Below are 20,041 nucleotides of genomic sequence, written 5' to 3'. Positions count from 1 at the left end.
GGAAATGTTAATAATGGCTAATGTAATGAACTGTTTTGGAAAAAAAAACTGACCAATGAAATCACAATAATATGTAATGGGTAGATACCTATGGCTCAGTGAAATAGATATAGAAAACCTATATGTGATTTCTTTCACATCAATTGTTAGCCACAGTGTAAAACTGTATTACTTCCCTTGGAGTGCTCACAAGAACATATATAATTTTATTATGAACTGGCTTATAGAATCAATTTCAAGTTTGACAGTTACTCTGGAAAACCAAAAGCTATCCAATTCCAACTCTAATGATTCAAGGGTTAATCAAACAGACAAAAATGAAAAATGACCATAAAAAATACTTTCTATTCTGATCTATTAACAAGACTTCTAAGCATAATGGGAACAACAGTAATTTGGAGTAACTGGTACCACAGAATTTGAAGGACAATCCACGCTGCACTAGTTCCTTACTTTACACAGCATCCCTTAGTAAATGGAAAGCCTCAAAGATGGCATACGGTGTATGATGTGGTGAGCTTAATCGTTGTAGATCTTGCTGGAAAATTACAGATATGGAATATATGTGGTATGCATCAAAACTCAGACAAAAGATGAACTGGGAGGTATCTGACAGATTACCATTGTGGATATTATATAAATTAATGTGCAAGAAATACAGAAAACCGGGCCTGGCAGCATGGCCTAGCGGCTAAAGTCCTCGCCTTGAACGCCCCGGGATCCCATATGGGTGCCGGTTCTAATCCCAGCAGCTCCACTTCCCATCCAGCTCCCTGCTTGTGGCCTGGGAAAGCAGTCGAGGACGGCCCAAAGCTTTGGGACCCTGCACCCGCGTGGGAGACCCGGAAGAGGTTCCTGGTTCCCGGCATCGGATCGGCGCGCACCAGCCCGTTGCGGCTCACTTGGGGAGTGAATCATCGGATGGGAGATCTTCCTCTCTGTCTCTCCTCCTCTCTGTATATCCGGCTTTCCAATAATAATAAATCTTTAAAAAAAAAAAAAAAAAGAAAAAGAAAAAAGAAATACACAAAATGATGGCAGGTCACTGCCTAAGGAGGTGGCTTCAGGGTAACGAATAGTGACAAACCTAGTCAAGGAGTCTGTGTAAGCTTATAGAACCTGAAACAGCACTCAATGGACCAAGGCATGTGTGTACATTCTTTGTAAGGACCTTTGCACCTTTTTCAAGCAGCTCCATCTCTTATTTCTTCTATGTGATGCCAAAACTAGGATAGCCCAAATTCTTCTTTGTTCCACAGTAAAGGAGGTGGAAATGGAGTCAGAAGTCACTAAAAAGTATGAATATCCAAGCTCAAAAAATGGCTGCACTATCTCCACTCACCTCATTTTCTGCAACTTTGCCACAGTCACTAACGCCTCCACTTCCTTTCCTGACAGGTGCTGGGCGAGGGTGCTGAAGGATACATACATTTGCTCGCCGACTCAGTGGAGTGAGTGAAGGTGGTACGTGAAGGAAAAATGCTGCAGTGTTGTTAAAAATATTGCATTCTGAGTTTGTGTGACAACATGGATCACCACAAGGAACATCAGAATAAAAAAGTGCACACTTCAGCATCAACACATTAAGCGACTGTAAAAAGTCTCCCTAGAAGGAGGATCTTAGAAAGCTACATACAAATATAAGTCTCACAGAGCAGCTGCCTTGGACTCCAAGGACCTTCTCAGGTCAGAAGTCCAAGGGAAGCTTCAGGGAATGAAGGGAAGAAAAGTATCACAGATGGAGAGAAACAGAGGAACTAGAGTAGTGGCTTCTCTCAAACTTACAGCTAATCACCGAAAGACAAACTCGTCTCAAGCTGTGACAAGCAACTTGCTCTGACGCTACGTTCTAAAGGCTAGATTGTATCAGGCCATTAGAAGCACATGCCTCCAATGACAGTCAAACTAACCAACCTGCCTCCAGGCACTGGCCCAAACTGCCGAGGAGCCATGCTAACTCGGCCACCACTGACACTGGATAAGGTTGCAATAATCAAACTGTGCCTTTCCACACTGAAAGAGCTTCACCAGTGCGTGCTTTCCCTAATGCCGAACACTGTTCAAACTACGACAAGCTTTTCCTAAACGGCCATGGATTCAGACTTTTCTCCACTGTGGATTCTCTGATGTCGAATTAGACTCGACCTCTGAATGAAGGCTTTCCCGCACTCATTACACTGATACGGTTTCTCCCCTGTGTGGATTCTCAGGTGCTGAATGAGGCCAGTGTTCCCATTGAAAGCTTTCCCACATTCTTTACATTTATAAGGTCTTTCCCCAGTGTGGATTCTCTGATGTTCAATAAGACCTGACTTCTGACTAAAGGCCCTCCCACATTCATTACATTTGTAGGGCTTCTCCCCGGTGTGGCTCCTCTGATGGCCAATCAGATGTGAGCTCCGCCTGAAGGTTTTCCCACACTCATCACACTCGTAGGGCTTCTCCCCAGTGTGAATTCTCTGGTGTCCAATGAGGTGCGAGCTATGACTAAAAGCTTTCCCACATTCATTACATTCATAGGGTCTCTCCCCACTGTGGATTCTCTGGTGCAGAATAAGGCCCGCACTCTGACTAAAAGCTTTCCCACACTGATTACACTGATACGGCTTCTCCCCAGTGTGGATTCTCTGGTGCAGAATGAGGCCTGTGTTCTGACTGAAGGCTTTACCACACTCCTTACAGTGGTAGCGTTTCACTTTGTTGTGGATATCCTGATGGGAAAGAAGGGCTGACCTGTAACTGAAGGCCTTACCGCATACATTACACTGATAGGGTTTCTCCCCAGTGTGAATTCTCCAGTGGCGAACAAGGCCTGAGCTCTGAGCAAAACTTTTCCCACATTCATCACATTTATGTCGTCTTTCTTGTGTAGGATTTCCCCGCTGCCTCTCTAATCTGCCCAGAGGATCTCGGGCTTCTCCACGCTCAAGAGCCCTGAAAACATCCCCGTTGCACTTGGCAGCTGTCTCTCCACGTGGCTGGACTCCAGTAGGTATTACCTGTTTTGAAGCTAATTCCCTGTTCTCATTCCTGGTCTCACCACCTGAAACGAAAATGTAATAAATAAATATCAAGCTGTGTCCCTTCCTGTTCTTTAGGCTACAAGAAATTGAAGCTAGGGAAAAGAGCACATACATGTAGAACAGCTACGTTAAACAAAGAGCTTCTGTCTGCCTCCCAATCAGCTTTCTACTACAGAAGATACATAAAGGATAGAACAAGATCTCACGAGCCAACCAGGGAAGCAGTATTAGGACAAAAGAGGGTTACTGAGGGACCAGCAGTGTGGTACAGCACATTAAGCCACTATCTGCATTGCCAGGATCTCATCTGAACTCTAGTTTGAGTCTCAGCTTCTAATCCAGATGCCAGCTAACGCAGCAGGGAAAGCAGCAGACAACTGTCCACTCACGTGGGAGACCTGGATGGCGTACCAGGTTCCTGGTTTCTGCCTGGCCTAGCCTCAGCCATTGCAATCATTTGGGGAGTGACCAAGAGATGTGAGATCTGTCTCTCCTGCTTTTCTTGTGAATGTACCTATGAAATGCAGAAAATCTGTTCTCCTTATTAATAAATTAAAACAAAAAAAATCTTTAAAAAGAAATAACAGTAACTAAAGGGGGAACTGAAGTCAGGAAGGAATCTACTGAGAAGTAGAAGTTGCACACTATGAACCAACCAGAACTACTCAAAGACATAATGGGACAGAAATGGAGAACTGAGACCGGTACAGTGGCTCAATTGGCTAATCCTCTGACTACAAGCACTAGCATCCCATATGGGTACCAGTTCATATCCCAGTTGCTCCACTTCCCATCCAGCTCTATGCTTGTGGCCTGGGAAAGCAGTGGAGGACGGCCCAAAGCCTTGGCACCCTGCACTCACATGGGAGATATGGAAGAAGCTCCTAACCCCCAACTTCAGATCGGCTCAGCTCAAGCCACTGCAGCCATTTGGGGAATGAACCAGCAGATGTCTCTCCTTCTCTCTATAAATCTGCCTTTCCAATAAAAAAAAATAATAATAAATGTTTAAAAAGACAGAGAAAAATGGAGAAATGCCTCAAATGGTACAGGCTTATCTGAAAAAAGAAAATGTATGTAAGAATCCTATGGGATTTAAGGAGGAAATATACTAAGTCACAAGGCAGGAGAGGGATGCCAATGTCCAACTGGTAAACAGGTGCAAACTACAGGGAAGCACTGGATGGAAAACGGAAGCTTCACTTTAGACCTCAAGAAGTCTCCAAACTGAATCCTTCTGTTGCATCCTGAATTTAAATTCAACTATTTCTTCTAGAGAGCTCACAGCTACCAGGCATATGAAAAATGAGCAAAAAAAAATAATAATAATAATAACATTAGCTATAACCACAGTTCTCCTTACCCAGGGAGAACGTGTTTCTACAATCCTCTGGTCTATTATCTCTACTCAGATCCTTCTGCGATGGATTAAGAAGCCACTCCTTTCGAATAAGGGACACAGCCATGTCTTCAATCTTCTCCAACGTCTGGAACAAAGTAAGATCATGTGAGGAACTGTTCATAGCTCAAACCTATGCCAAAGAAATCCACTAACAATAAGAGAGGATTAAGGGGAAGAGAATATACTTTGTAAAAGGATCTGACTGGGACCCAGGTCGGTGGCCTAGCGGCTTAAGACCTCACCTTCAACCCGCCAGGACCCCATATGGGCGCTGGTTCTAATCCCAGCAGCCCCGCTTCCCATCCAGCTCCCTGCCTATAGCCTGGGAAAGCAGTCGAGGACAGCCCAAAGCCTTGGGATCCTGAACATGCGTGGGAGACCTGGGAGAGGCTTTTGGTTCCTGGCTTTGGATCGGCACAGCTCCAGTTGTTGCAGTCACTTGGAGAGTGAATCAATGGCCAGAAGATCTTCCTCTCTGTCTCTCCTCCTCTCTCTATATCTGACTTTGCATTAAAAATAAATAAATCTTTAAAAAAAAAAAAAAGGATCTGACTGACTGGGAATAGGAAGATGTGTTTTATCTACTGTGAGTACTCTGAAGAATCAGTCCACCCATACAAAGAATTTGGAGCAAGTCGTTTGCAGGTACCACTACGGACGGTTCAGACACAGAACGAAGGCCAGGAGAGGAGGAACCAGACTCACCTGGAACCCTGCTGAAAGAAGTGTGGCTGTCATTTCCTGGTCTCCAGAATTTCCTTTCTGAGAAGAGGTAGGACTCTGAGAAGTACACAAGGCTGAGAGAAGAGAAAGGAACTATCAATAAAATCAGTCCAGTCTTGTGGTTTTGAGAACCAGCACTCTTCCATTTCAATTTACTTGCATTTCAGCAGAAAATGTATACCAATGATTTTGCAAGTGAAATGCTGATACCTTGGACAACTAAGGCCAACCACAAAACATCTGCAATTTGATGTTTCCAAACTCAGCCTTAAAGTTATACTCAAATTGCCAGTATTTTCAATGCCAAAATCACTTGTCTGTGTCTCATGTAATTTTCTTTCCTCAGACTGCGATCTGTCCAGCTGAACATTTGAACTCACCCATCTTGATGCCACACAGCCAGAAGCCCAGACCCAGGGCCATGCCAACTCAGCCATGGAATGGTCACTGTGACCCGCCCTGAATGTGTAGGAGTGGAAACCACTGAGGGAGCAAATTACAGGTGAAGAATGACTTCTGGGGAACTTCCAGAGACCAGGTCACAGCATTTATAGGTAAACAAGGGGACCGAGACCAAGTGGTTTAAAGATGGGGAAGCCAGAGGACCTGCCTGGGTCAGACCAGGACACCTGCACAGTGGCACACACAAAAGCTAGGGCTGGGAGGCCTGCCTGCCAGGTCTAGGCCACAGAACCTGCCCGTGAGTGTCAGGCCATGACTGAGCACATGAGAGAACCAAGTCTGGGGCAAGAATCGGAGGAGAATTTGTGAGTTCATCCCAGTGGGAGCTGGGGGTAGTAACAGCCTGAGCTAGGCATAACCATGGAACTCTACCAATACTCCTGGGAGCTGGGGTTCCGAGCAGGCCGAGCTGACCCAAGCTGCAGCACCTACAGGCTCACCCAAGAACTGGATGTGGGGGTGGGCCAGGACGTAGCATCCACCAGCAATCACAAAGGTCAAAACTGTGGGGTGGACTATGCTGGGCAGGGCACCTGCCAACACACATGAGATACACATCTGGATGTGGGCCTGGTGGGGGGAATTTGGGAAACTCCCCTACAAGGCTGGGGCTCCCACTGGTGAGCACAAGAGTTGGGGGCTGGGTGTGGGCCAGACCAGGCAAGGCTGCTTCACCTGTCAGCAGGTGCGAGGGATAGCTCAGAGGATAGACCAGACAACGCCAGGCCAAGTCATAGTACACCCTGGTATGTGTGGAAGTCAAGAGAGGGTGCAGGCCATGGCAGGCTACAATTCTGTAAACAACTGTTTGCATGAGACCTGAGGATGGAGGCAAGCTGGGCAAGGCTAGGTTGCAGCACCCACCAGCATGAGCTGGGACTGGCGTCAAGCTGGGCAAAGCCAGGCTGTAGCACCCACCAGTGAATGCCAAAGGAGGTGGGCCATGCGAGACTGTGTCACAGCTTCCACCAGCACATGCAATACCCCAGATGGGAGGGAAAGGGGCAGAGCCACACAGGGGGCCTGCTGGGGTGCCCCAGCTGAGCCACTGCTCCCACTAGTGAGAACAGCTGGGACTTTGGGCGGATCAGGCTAGGCAAGGCTATAACACCCACTGGCCTCCATGTAAACTGGGTTTGGGGGACGAGCCAGGCTGAGCCAGGCCACTGCATTCGCTGGCGCATGCACGAGCCAGAGTAACTGCAGCCTGGTTGGGCTTTACCACATAAAAGGTGCCTAGTGCCAGGACTGGGGACAAGTTGCGTCAGAATAGATCACAGTACCACCTGGAAGCTGCACAATCCAGGATTGAGAGTGGGTCTTGGGCCTGGCGGCGTGGCCTAGAGGCTAAAGTCCTCGCCTTTAATGCCAGGATCCCAAATGGGTGCCGGTTCTAATCCCAGCAGCTCCACTTCCCATCCAGCTCCCTGCTTGTGGCCTGGGAAAGCAGTCGAGGACGGCCCAATGCATTGGGACACTGCACCCGTGTGGGAGCCCTGGAAGAGGTTCCAGGTTCCCAGCTTCGGATCGGCGCAGAACCAGCCGTTGCAGCTCACTTGGGGAGTGAATCATCGGATGGAAGATCTTCCTCTCTGTCTCTCCTCCTCTCTGTATATCTGAATTTGTAATAAAATCAATAAATCTTTAAAAAAGAAAAAGAGAGAGAGAGAGTGGGTCTTGTAGGGAAACTGTGGGCACCCCTCTGATGGGTTACAGTTACCATCAGTGAGCATGAGAACCAGGGCTGGGGGCAGGCCTGGCTGGACAATGCAACAGCAACCACTGGCATAAATGTGACCTGGATATAGGGTGGTTGGTCGAGCTGAGCTAGGCCACAGTGTGTTATGACAGCCTTATGGGATGTGGGATGCACATACCATCATGCACAGAAACCAGGGCTGGTGGGGATTACTGGGTATCCCTGCAACCAGGCTATCGTTCCCACTGATTTGTGTGAGGGCTGACGGTGTGGTGGGCAGCATCAGGCTGAGCCGCAGCATCCAAGGTTTGCATATGAGATGGGGCTGGACACAGAAGTGATCTTGCAACTGCAATCACCAGTGTGTATGCGTAGGCTGATGTGGCTGACAGGCTGAGCCAGAACCTGCACTTGCTGGCACACACAGGAGTCAGGTCTGGGGTTGCCTTAGGCGAGGTTTCTTTGAGAACAGCCCTCCAACTACACCACTAAAAACCCCAACTACAGGAAACATCACAGGATCTGTGGTCTGACCATGGAATGCATGTATTGCAACTGGGCCTCCTCAGTTACTGATGCCTGTGCAATGAGCTGCATGCCAAGATGCACACAGGAGACATGACAAACAGCTCACTGAGGCCTGCAGAAGACACCCAGTACCACGTCAGAGGATGGAGGGCAGAACAAACAGGACAAGTCTCCTGGCCAAGTTTTGACAGCAGAGTTTGTATGTGAGTGAGTAGAGACTCAGGTGGACTATGTCAGCCAATGAACCTTGGGAAGATTTCCTAATCCTCAGCAACTGAGTCAACAGCATCTCAGAACTACTGACACCACTGAGGCAGTGTCGTTGCAACATGCTCCACACTGGGGACCCCAGGATCGTATCTAGTGGCCGTCTCCCGTTCCCGGGTACTGATGGGGATAGACTGCGGGGAACAATTGTCTCACCCACTTTCCCCCATACGTCAACACTCCCCACCCTAATCAGTGGTTCACATGGGCATATATCCTTCTCAACTATGTAAACATCATCAAAAATTAAATAAATAAAAGTGGAGATGTATCAAGGGAAAAAAAAAGAATCTGCCTGTCTCTACTTGTTACCTCACTGCACCATCCAGAATGCTGTCAGTATTTGTTGTAGAGAGCCGACAGGTTATTACCAAAATCAGCAAGCATTAGGACCTTAGCAAGACTTACAGTATCAACTCAATGTGTTTCTTACATAATGAGAAGCGTCTGCTTACATAAATGAGAAAGATGAGGCTAGAATATCTTATAAGCAAGCAAGAAAATTCTCAAAAAAAAAAAAGATGGTGGAAAACGTCAAACACACACAGGAATCAAGTTGAAGGGGCTTCATCTGGTCAAATGTGAAACAATTCAAGCATCAAAAATAGACACTGGGGCAGCATTAAGGCCCAGGTGGTTACGTCACTAGCAATACCTGTACCCCTATCATCAGGCACCCAGCTTCAGCTTAACAACCATTTTGAGCTAGTGAATGGAAGATCCCTGTCTGTCCCTCTCTGTTACTCTGCACTTCATATAAATAATTCTTTACAAAAAAAAAAGTGGCTGCTCCACTCTCATCCAGCTCCCTCCTTGTGGCCTGGGAAAGCAGCTGAGAACAACACAAAGCTTGGGACCCTGCACCCGCATGGGAGACCCAGACGAAGCTCCTGGCTCCTGATTTTCGATCAGCCATTGCAGTCACTCTGGCCATTGCAGTCACTTGGGGAGTGAATCAGCAGATGCAAGATCTTTGTCTCTGTCTCTCCTTCTCTCTGTAAAGTCTCCTTTCCAATAAAAAATCTTAAAAAAAAAAAAGACACTAGCAGAATATTTATGGAATAAACAATTTTTTACCCTGTATCAGTTTTAAAAAATCAAACGGGGAGAGGGAACCATTCTTTTTTTTTTTTTTTTTAAGATTTATTTATTCTGGGGCCCAGGACAGTAGCCTAGAGGCTAAAGTCCTTGCCTTCAACCCACCAGGATCCCATACGGGCACCAGTTCTAATCCCGGCGGCCCCGTTTCCCATCCAGTTCCCTGTTGTGGCCTGGGAAAGCAGTCGAGGACGGCCCAAAGCCTTCAGACCCTGCATCCACGCGGAAGATGTGGAAGAGGCTCCTGGCTTCTGATTGGCTCAGCACCAACCATTGCAGCCACTTGGGGAGTGAATCAGCAAATGAAAGACCCTCCTCTCTGTCTCTCCTGCTCTTTGTATATCTGCCTTTCCAATAAAAAAAATAACTGAATCTTAAATATGTATATATTTAATTTACATTTATATATATATAAATTTATATATATCTAATAATATATTTAATAGTGTAAATTTATATGTATTTATATTTTTATATTTAATTTATATATTTTCTAATATATATATATAAGATTCAATTATTTACAAAACTTCCGGTAGCCTGCTGGCTGCTGGTAGGTGCCAGGCCGGGGCATCTCCATGCTCAGATCCCTGACTCCAGTCACCACGTGCACATGCTGAGCTGTCCCCAGGGGGCCAGCAGGCCCAGCCTGGCACCAAATGGCGCACTGGGCACCCAGTGGCTGGGGAGCTCTGGGGTTTTGGTTTTTTGAATCACGCTTCAGTAGCTCCAGGTTGAACCCACTGTGCTTCTGGGATCTGAGTCAATCCTAAAGATTCCCAATGACAGTAACTCTTCCTTTGAAGAACTTGTAATCACTGAACAATGCTGACCACTGAACACCAGCCCATGCAAAACTTAAGACTTGGGGCTTGTCCAGCAGGATCATATCCTATTACCAGACATGATGATGGATCAGGAAATGGGTCACATTAGGCAAGGCCATGACATTAACTAGCACATGACAGAAGCATATCCGGGGGTAGATTCTGTGGGGGATGTGTGGGCCACACCCTGTGGAAATACTAGCCCTACTGGTTAGCTCAAGGGTTGAGGTGGTGATGGACTAAGCCAGGTGTGACCAAAGAGCCTTCCATCACTCACGAGTAAAGGAACCCACAACAGTCTGGACTGCGCGAGGCAGCAGCATCCGAATGTGCATCCTGAATAGGGTGTGGGGTGGGCTGGACTGCAATGTTCACCAGCTCATACAAGGCCAAATGGAAGGCCAGACTATGCCAAGCACTGGCCTAAAACCAAATGGCATGTATGAGAACTGGGTCCAAGAATGGATCAAGTGGAGGAACCTGGGAAACTCCCCTGGCGAGTCACAGCTCCCGCTGGTAAACACGTGGTCCAGACCTGGGGGTCGGACAAGCTGGGCATAGTAGCTCCAACAGCTGGCTAATGTATGAATTGGTAATGGAACGGGGTGTACTGGGCAGGACTGAGCAAACCTTAGTCAACAAGCAAGATTAGAAACCAGGATGGAGCACAGGTCATGCAGAGTTAGGCTCTTGCACCTACTGGTCTGCATGAACCAGGGACGCTAAGCCACAGCGTCTAAGGCAGGAATCAGGACAGGTGAGGGGCTGAGCTAAGCTGATCTATGGCTGGGAACAGGCCCAGCTGTGGAGCTAAGGGGCACCCTAGCTGGGTGGAGGTTTCTACCAAGGGGCACGTGGGCTGGAATGGGGGCTGTGTTCTGATCAGGATACGGTTGTAGTCTCCCTTTGCACAAGTGTGGACTGGGACTGGACGCACCAAGCCGGGCAAGACTCCAAAACCATTTGGTGTTCCAGAGGACCAGGGTAGATGGGGGACGGACTAGGCTTGGTCTCAGCCCATACTGAGCCATGTGTGAGCAGTACGTGGGGATGGACGAGCCATGGCTGGGCTGAAACATCCAACAGCAAGAACCAGATCGGGTAGAAGCCAGTCTGGAAAGCCACTGTTCCTGCTAGGACAGAAGGTCAACTGGCTGGTTCATGGACCCTCTGGTATGTGTGAAATCTGGCACTGGGAGAGGTTCTGATGGGGGAGCCTGGGCAACTCCTCCGGCAGGACACGGACCCGGCAGGTAAGCACAAGAAGCATGAAAGGAAACAGCCCAGAACAGGCCATGGAAAGTTTCCCACTGGCATACATTTGGCATGGGTCAGGGGAAGACCAAGCTAAATCAGTTCACGTCATCCACTGGTGAATCTGAGCACAAGAACAGAGTGCGGGTCAGGTCAGATTCGGTCGTGACAAAAACCAGTGCACATTACAGAATGCCAAGGTAAGGTTACTTGTACCAGATGTGACCACAGCGCCCAACCAGTACACATGAGAAACAGGAAGGGAAGAGGCAGAGCCAGCAGGGGGAATATGGGGGAATTCCCCTGCTGATCAGCTACTCCCACTGGACAGCGTGAGCTGGGATGGGGGCAGACCAGACTAGGCAGGGCTACAACACCTGTGTGCCTCATATGGACTAGATCAGGGAAAAGCCAGGCTGGGCTGATTGTTCCTACTGGTACAAACTAAAATTAGAATGGGTGAGGATTGTTTGGGCTTAGCCGCAGCATCAGATGGCAGAAGCTGGCACTGGGGGCTAATTCTGTCAAATTAAACCACAGAACCACCTAGAGAGTGCATAATCCGGGAGTGGGAGTGGCCTGGGAGGGAAATAGTGGGCTCCTCCCTCTTGGGTTACCACTCCCACTGGAAGGCATGAAAACTAGGACAGGGGTTGGGGTGGCTAGACAGAGAGGCACTCAACAACATCTGTGAGGGCTGGATAGTTGAACTGGCTAGAAGGAGCTAAGCTTTAATACCCATTGACACGTACGAGAGCCAAATGGGATGTGGGACAGACTGGACTAGTCTGCTACACATACTGGCAAACCAGAGTAGGGGGCGGGCCTGGTGGGAATTATTGTGGGTTGCTCCAACTAGATTGCAGCTCCCACTGGTTTATGTGAGTGCTGAGTATGTGTTGGGCAGAACCAGGCTGGATTGCAACACCCATTGGTTCCAGTGGAAGTCGGGGCTGAAAACAGAACCAATCCAGCAATTGCAACAACCAGCTGATCAGGGCGATGGACTGTGCTGGGTCCTGTGCTTGCTAGTACATACAAGAATCTGGTCTGAGAGCACCTGAGACAAAGTTTCTTTGGAGATCTCCCCAATTGAAATGCTGGACTCAGAACCCTAACCAAGAAAAGACAAAAGAAAGAACAAGTCAATCAACCACCTCAGCTATATGTTGGCAGCGAAATACTAGGCAAATGGAGACTCTATGATGGACTCTGTCAATCAGTGGATTTTTCAACGACCTCATCATGCTTGGAAAGACGAGATTGGCAGCGATTCATAACTGAACTATCAAAACCACTTGAGCAAGGATCTCAGAGCATGCCCCACATCCGGGACCTGGGGTGGGTGGGAGACTGGGTGGGGTTTCTCCCTCAATATCCCCCTTTACCTCAGATACATGAAGGAAACAATGTGGAAATAATAGTCTCACCCACTTTCCTGTAGCCCTTGAACCTTTTTACTCTAATTATGTAAATATTGTCAAAAATATAATAAAAAATTTTAAAAAGTTAAATATATATATATTTTTTTTTTTTATTGGATATTGCTAATGGCTAAGAAAAGCAGCAGATGGCCCAAGGACTTGCGTCCCCACCATCCACGGGGGAGACCCAGATGCAGCTCCTAGCCCCTGGCTGTAGTCTGGTTCAGCCCCGAAAGCCATCTGGGGAATGAATCAGTGAATAGAAGATACTCATATATCCTTCTAATTCTTTCAAATAAATAAATAAATCTTCCCCAGGAACAACAAGAAGAAATAGCAAATTTGGCAGCAATGACTTCACTCAATTTTTCCTAAACCTCGATCCTTCCCACCCTGATCAACCATGTAATCATTAAAAACATGAAATTTTTTCAAAAATCAAAAAAAGGCAAATAAAAATTGCATGAATAAATAAATAAATATTTTCAACAATATAATGGGGCAGGGCAGTGCGGCAGCACGGGCATCCCATAAAGGTACTGGTTTGAGTCCCAATTACTCCAGTTCCAATCCAGCCCCCTGCTAATGTATATGGGAAAGAGCAGCAGTCTTCAGGTCCCCCACCCATGTGGGAAAGCCAGAAAAAGCTCCTGGCTCCTGGCTTTTGGCCGGCCCAGCTCCAGCCACTGTAGGCATTTGGGGAAGGAAGCAGAAAAATGAAGATCTCTCTGTCTATCTATCTTTCTAATTATGCCTTTCAAACAAATAATATATATATATATATTTTTAATTTTAAAAATAAAAAGGAAGGAGTCAAACATGACGATCACAAAAGTGCCACCTTGGGCTGTGCTGTGGGACAATGGGCAAACTGCACATCAACTCTGGATGAGATATATACCATAGCAAAGTGAACATTTCCCACTTGTGAAGAGCTCACTGGAGTTCAGAAATGTCCTTGTTTGAGGAAATACATCCTGAACTACTTACAAATAAAATGTCTGACCAGCAAAATCTCAAAAACACATATACTGGAAACGCACTGTGATAACAGAAATGTATGAGTGCACACAGATACTCCAACTCTTTACCTTGCTCATGAGCTCCCCCCGCCTCGCCGTGGCTAAGTGTGCTTCTGAAGCTAGGTAAACGCTTACAGGAACAGTCTGTGAACGGCGATTCTAACTCCACAGCTCCGGGAACCAACAGGCCCCCAACGCACGGCTCTTTCCTTTCTTTCTATCCCTCCCCGCTCCCTCAGCAGCACAATCAGCTCCTCACCGTCGCAAGCCTTGGCACACTGGAGACTCACCCTGCATTGGCGCAGCTCGGAGTGGAGTACTGGGAGGCTCTGGTGCAGATTCCAAACTCGTCACCTCCTCCCAGAGGACCCTGCATCCGTGCAAACAAGCCGGCACCTGGCAACATCGGGAGAGCAGGGTTAGCAGGACTTGCTTTGACAAACAAGAGGGTACAGAGCACATCACAGGGGTCCAGGCTGGGAGCAGGACCCCCGTGGGTAGTGAGGAACACACAGGTAGCCAGCATCCTGTTGGTGCTTTCCCTGCTCCGTGGTGTACTAGTGTTTTGTACCCACTAGCCGAGGGGGGTGGGAAGGAGAAGGACCCACTTGCAGCTACATGACACAGCAGAAAAAGCCTTTAGATGAGGACACAGGGAGTCAGAGTTTGGCCTCAGGTCTACCTTTCAATTGAGCAAATGTGAAAAACTAACTTAAAGTCTCCTGTGCATTAGTTTCCATCTGGCAATATAGATACAAGGCGGTTACAAAGATTTTTTAAAAAATGGATTATACCCATTACAAAAAAACAGAAAGAAATTCATACCTATAATACACACTACCCTCGCTCAGCCTTTACTCTCTCCCTGTAAGGGCAGAGTGCCCCCACCCGGCTTCCATAACTCCCACAGTCACAGTACACAACTACTTACTGGCCGTCCTAGGATGCCAACCTGCCTCTCCAAGTCCTCCAGCAGGGTCACCACCTCCTCTCCATTCTCTAACGGGTGCTCCTTAACCAGAGTCTGCAGCTCCCCAGGCAGGATGGTCAGGAACTGCTCCAACACCAGCAGCTCCAAGATCTGCTCCTTGGTGTTCAGATCCGGCCTCAGCCACTGATGACAAAGCGCCCGGAGCTGGATCAGAGTTTCCCGGGGTCCCAGCGTCTCCTGGTAACACAACTGTCTGAAGCGCAGGCGGAAGAGCTCTTGGCCAGGAGGGTTATTTTCATGCGGAGTAGATTCCGGGTCCCAACTCTGATCCTCCTCCTCTACCTTGACAATCACGAGGTCCTCTTCAGGGGTCTGCTCTGGCGGAGATGGGGCTGCAGGTCTTCCGGAGTCCGCAGCCATTTAGGGCCAGAACAGGTCAGGGAGGTTGTTTTCCACTACCTTCTTTATCTTAACAGAAGACCCTTGTGAGGGCCCGAGGATATTTCTTTGGGAAAGCAAAACAACCCCATAGTGTTAAGACAAGTCAAAAGTCCTAATAATTTACTAAGCTATTTTAACAAGCCTCCTACCAAGACATGGGCTTCCCGGCTCACTCATTTAAATGATCCTCCTCACTGCTCCAAAAAGGACTCTTGGTTTCTTTAACTTTCAGCTCCACCCCCCAAGGCATGCCAAACCATCCAAGATATAACTCTGTGCTTCTGCTTTCTCTGGTAGGAATGTGCAACATAAGCAAACGACTTCAGGAAGCATGGCCGACTGGGTCTGCTTCAGCCTGTGTTAAGCCCCAGGGACCCCGCAGTGCTGCTCATTTCATCCGTTTCAGAATGTGTTATCTGCACTGATCTGTTTCTACACACTTGTGCTCTCCAGCCCACCTTTATTCTCACCAGACCAATTTCCATATAGCGGAGCTCAAGGGAGAGTTAAACTCTCCAACCAGTCCCTAATCTTCCAGCTTCCACTCCATCATCTTATCTACGCTGCCTGGCTCGTATTCTACCTCAAGGGACTTAATTTTCAGCTGAAAACTGTCCTGTGGAGTACTGCATGTTCAAGGACCCCACGACCCTGAAGCCTGATCTGACGTACCAATGACCTTCCAGAATACTATGTGGGTAATCTCATTGAGTGCATAGCCTTTTCAGGATGGTATGTAATCCACTTGATAGGGCTGGAGCGGTGGCCTAGCAGCTGAGGTCCTCGCCTTGAACGTGCCGAGATCCCATATGAGCGCCGGTTCTAATCCTGGCAGCCCCACTTCCCATCCAGCTTGTGGCTTGGGAAAGCAATCGAGGACGGCCCAAAACCTTGGGACCCTGCACTCATGTGGGAGACCTGGAGGAAGCTCCTGGCTCCTGGTTCCTGGCTCCTAGCTCTGGATCGGCACAACACTGGCCGTTGTGCTCACTTGGGGAGTGAATCATCGGATGGAAGATCTTCCTCTCTGTATATCTGACTTTGTAATAAAAATAAAATAAATAAATCTTTTTTAAAAATAAATAAAAAGGACAAGGGCTTTATCTTTAAAAAAAATCCATTTGATATTAACTATTCTTGCACGGACCAGTACTTTATTCTTTATGCTGATGAAATGTTTACTCATTTGCCAGAATTTTTAGATACTGTGTCGTTTTGATGATTTGAATGACGTGACTGAGCATCAGGATGAGTTATTGTATGGACAGTCTTCTTTCAGTTAAATAAATATCGAGGCGAAACCGTTGGGTCATGAAATATAACTTCATTTTAAAATGTCAAAATGTTTTCCTAAGTGGCTTTAGCATGAAGTCTGCTAGCAATACTACGACCTGCACCTGCTCCTCACCCTGACCAGCCCTCGATTTTGTGTTTCCTTTAAGATTCATATATTCATTTAACAGGCAAAGTGACAGGAAAAGACAGAGAGATCATCCACCCACTGGTTCATACCCCAGCTAGCCAAAAAGGTCTCCCACGTGAGTGTCAGGGGCCTGAAGCCTTCCCATAGATGTGTTATAAGAAGCTAAGCTGGAAGTGGAATAGCAGGAACTCAAACTCATGTTTCAATATGGGATGCCAGGGTTACAAGCTTAAGTTCACCTGATACACCACAACGCCAACCACTGAATGCTTCCTTTGACTTTAGACATTTTAATAGGTGTGCGGTAACACCCTGTCATTTCAATTTGCACCTCCTTGTTCAGCATGTCTGTGCCTAGCTTCTATCTACACATCTTCTTTGGTGGAATATCTGTTCACACTTTGACCTATTTCTTAATTTATTTTTAAATTGAGTTTTGAGATTCTTTTCTGGCTAACTTTCATTTAAGTCTCATCCTTCTCCAGTTAGCCAATCTTTCAGTCAATCTGAAAGAATTACAATCTATGAACAAATGAGTACAAAATTACAGCATCACATACCTTTCTCTTAGATTTGTGTATACACATCAGTATTAACCTGAAAACTGACTCTTACACATCTTCTTCAAATAACATCTAGTTAAGTTTTTCCTTTTTGAAATTTAAAATAGACACTCTTTCAGCCTGTTCTGGATCTCAGGTCCTGTCACATGTGAGGTGTCGAAGGGACTAGCAGTAGTAGTCTTCCTCACCACTAAGTCTGAAACAATGTTTAGGAACTGAAAACGAGAAAGTTTCAGATTAAAAGTTCAAGATAAGGTGGTGTGGGTACTGTGTTTATCATTATCTCAAATTGTACAGGCTGAATGTTGTCATACTTGTATTTTCCATTTAACCACAGAAAATCCAAACTTCACATCCACCTGCTGAAGTGACTGCTGCATACCCAACTGAACTAATCAAACAGAAATATGCCTTTAGGATCGCTGATGGAATCAGCAGTTGTTTGTTTGTTTGTTTAAATAGTTTTTTATTTACTTGAAAGGCAGTCACAGGGAGAAAGAGGCAGAGCAAGTGAGATCTTCCACCTGCTGGTTGACTCACCAAAGGGCTCCAGGCGCCTGCAGCTCCTTCCTGGTCTCCCAGAGGTGTGCGGGGGCCCCCCACCCCAGCACGGGGGCCAGCTCCAGCGGCTTCCCTAGGTCCACTCCCAAGGAACCCCCTGGTGCCTGGCAAGAGCTGAAGATGCTGCCTGTGGCCTATGCACCCCACAAGCACCCCCACTTGGGGTTCAGCCAACACGCCCGGGGTGCCAGGGCCTCTGCACACACCTAAGAGCCTAGGAGCTCCGGCTCCCTGGACTTCTCCTGGCTCAGGGGCACTGAGGCCATCCCGGCAGAGAACCAGCAGGTGAAATAGCTCCTTTCTCTCCCCCTCTAATTCTGCCTTTCCAATAAATAAAGCAAATCTTAGGAAAAGCAGCCTGATACACTAACACCGAGTGCGTCGGTTTTGCAGATGGGCCCTCAAGAGGAGTGTTCCCAGGCACGTCCTTTAATTAGCTGCCAATAAACATTCCGGAAAAACGCTGCATTCTACACAACTTCTAAAATGGCAATAATGAGTTTGTTGTAAGTCAAAACATCATTTCCTGAACATACAATAGCCTAACAGCAAACATGAAAAGTTTCCAGGGCCAACTGAGGCTTCCAAAAACAAAGTATATCTTTAAGGGGGGCGGGGGATGACAATCTCTCCCCGTGACTAACATGGGCGCGTTTTCCTGTGTTTAACACAAACAAGACGGACTGAAAAATCAATTAATGAACTAATAAAACGGACAGCCACGAAGGGAGTTTGGCCTGCGCCGCTCGGGGCAGCCTGGCCGCCGAGTCCCGCCCCCGGCACTCCGGCCCCCGCGCACCCTCCGCCGGCCCGGAGCCCGCCCGTACTCACCGCCGGTCCCAGAGCGGCCTGTGCGAAGGACGGAGGCCGGCCAGGGACGAGGACGGGCTCGGGGGACCAGAGGAGGACCGCGGCACCCAACAAGGACCCCGCAGCCGCCAAGTCCTAAGGCCGCCGAGGCACAGCACCCGGCAGCGCGCATCTTGCCCCAAAGGCACTTCCGGAAAGCTCTCTAGGAAGGCGGGAGGCCTGGCCGCTCTATGGTGGGCGCGTCCCCGGCGCCTCCTGCGCAGGCGCGGCTCGGGCGTGTCCCTGTCGGTGGCGGCTGTGCTGACCACTCGACCCGTCCACGGTGAGCCGAGACGCCGGCGCGACCTGGGCATTTCCTGGGTGTTGGACACTCGGGACGCGGACTGCGCGCTCGGCGCTGCTGTGCTCCCTTCAGCTCTGATTCCCACGTAGGCCACCAGTTTGTGGAGGAATTCCTGCTACTATGGCCTAAAGTACATCTGTACTATTAGGTGTTCCAAAATAAATATAATTGGATATCATCCCTATGTTAAGGAATAGCAATCTCTTTCAGAAAAAAAGAAAGTGATTTAAACACCAAATTCTTAAACACATACCTACGTTCCAAATCCGTGATGGAAGAGTGAACCCTACTTATAATAGTACAAAATTCAGAAACAAACCTGTGTTTATTCCTTATCTGCCAGGTGCATGGACGCTTTAAACTTTTCAAAGGAGTGAAGGGTGTAGAGCGACGGGCTTTGGTTGATTGGAATTAGGACTCCTGGGGGATCCCTCTGATCTTTGCCTAGCAGTTTCTATGGGAACCTGCTGTCAGCCACCACCACCATTGCCAACCTCTCCCCATTCCTAGCCTCTAAGCTTTCATCCACACACCAGGACCAGATTTTAGTAGGTTTTTGTTTGTCTTTGCCATTTAATTATCACAGCAGAACGAGTCAATAAGAACACCAGGGAGTGACAGTACTGCTGGGCTGTTGTGCAGCCTGTTTGTAATTCACAGCTCTTGCCTCCTGCCTGGCTTAAAGGTGGTTTCTCCTTCAAAACTTCCACTAGAGTTCAGTCAATGATGACATTGACTCAGCCTGGTGTTTGCAAGCAGGGCCTCCGCCAGGTGATTAGTAGGAAGTTGTGGGGAATGGGGCCCCTGTGGTTGCAGAGATCAGACACACATCCACCGTCACAGCAAGATGACGTCACCAGACTGGAGAGCTCAAATAAGCTTTTTTAACACCAGCTCACACTGGGAGCCCACAGCAACAGGAAATAGTCCACCTCCTAACCAGAGTGGCAAACGGACCTACCTGGGGACAGAGCAGGACTCAGTCTGCACGTAATTGGAACATGTACCCCAGTGTCATGGACTAGGTCAGTATTTCTCAAAGCAGATCAATTTGAATTCAGTTTCTTAAACTACTTATTTGACAAACATCCACCATCTGAGACTTAATTTCCCAAATGTTATCAACAATCAGAGCTAGACCAACCTGAAATCCTGAGTGTGGAACCCAATGTGTGTTTCCTTTCTGGGTGGTCGCACAATCAATTAAGCATTCAGGAAGTGCCTCAGGATCTACGTTAGC

At 47.8% G+C, this 20,041-nt stretch overlaps 1 protein-coding gene across 4 annotated transcripts; it reads right to left on the bottom strand.

The window, feature by feature from the left end:
- Positions 1-2,011: 2,011 nt before the first annotated feature.
- On the bottom strand, positions 2,012-18,664 carry ZKSCAN8 (zinc finger with KRAB and SCAN domains 8). Of its 4 annotated transcripts, none has more exons than XM_058677171.1 (6): positions 18,480-18,664; positions 14,661-15,165; positions 14,020-14,125; positions 5,131-5,222; positions 4,387-4,510; positions 2,012-3,043 (listed from the first exon to the last, which is right to left on the bottom strand). In XM_058677171.1, exons 2-6 carry the CDS (start codon positions 15,078-15,080, stop codon positions 2,082-2,084), a joined length of 1,704 nt encoding a protein of 567 aa, XP_058533154.1. In that variant the 5' UTR covers positions 15,081-15,165; positions 18,480-18,664; the 3' UTR covers positions 2,012-2,081. The 4 variants fall into 4 exon arrangements, with proteins under 4 accessions (XP_058533154.1, XP_058533157.1, XP_058533156.1 ...); XM_058677174.1 differs by having other exon boundaries at positions 14,682-15,165; XM_058677173.1 differs by lacking the exon at positions 18,480-18,664 and adding an exon at positions 17,085-17,171.
- Between the last annotated feature and the right edge of the window lie 1,377 nt (positions 18,665-20,041).

The sequence above is a fragment of the Ochotona princeps genome, chromosome 18 (assembly GCF_030435755.1).
Source record: "Ochotona princeps isolate mOchPri1 chromosome 18, mOchPri1.hap1, whole genome shotgun sequence".
Taxonomy (NCBI): domain Eukaryota; kingdom Metazoa; phylum Chordata; class Mammalia; order Lagomorpha; family Ochotonidae; genus Ochotona; species Ochotona princeps.
This window is presented reverse-complemented; position numbering and strand designations above follow the sequence as displayed.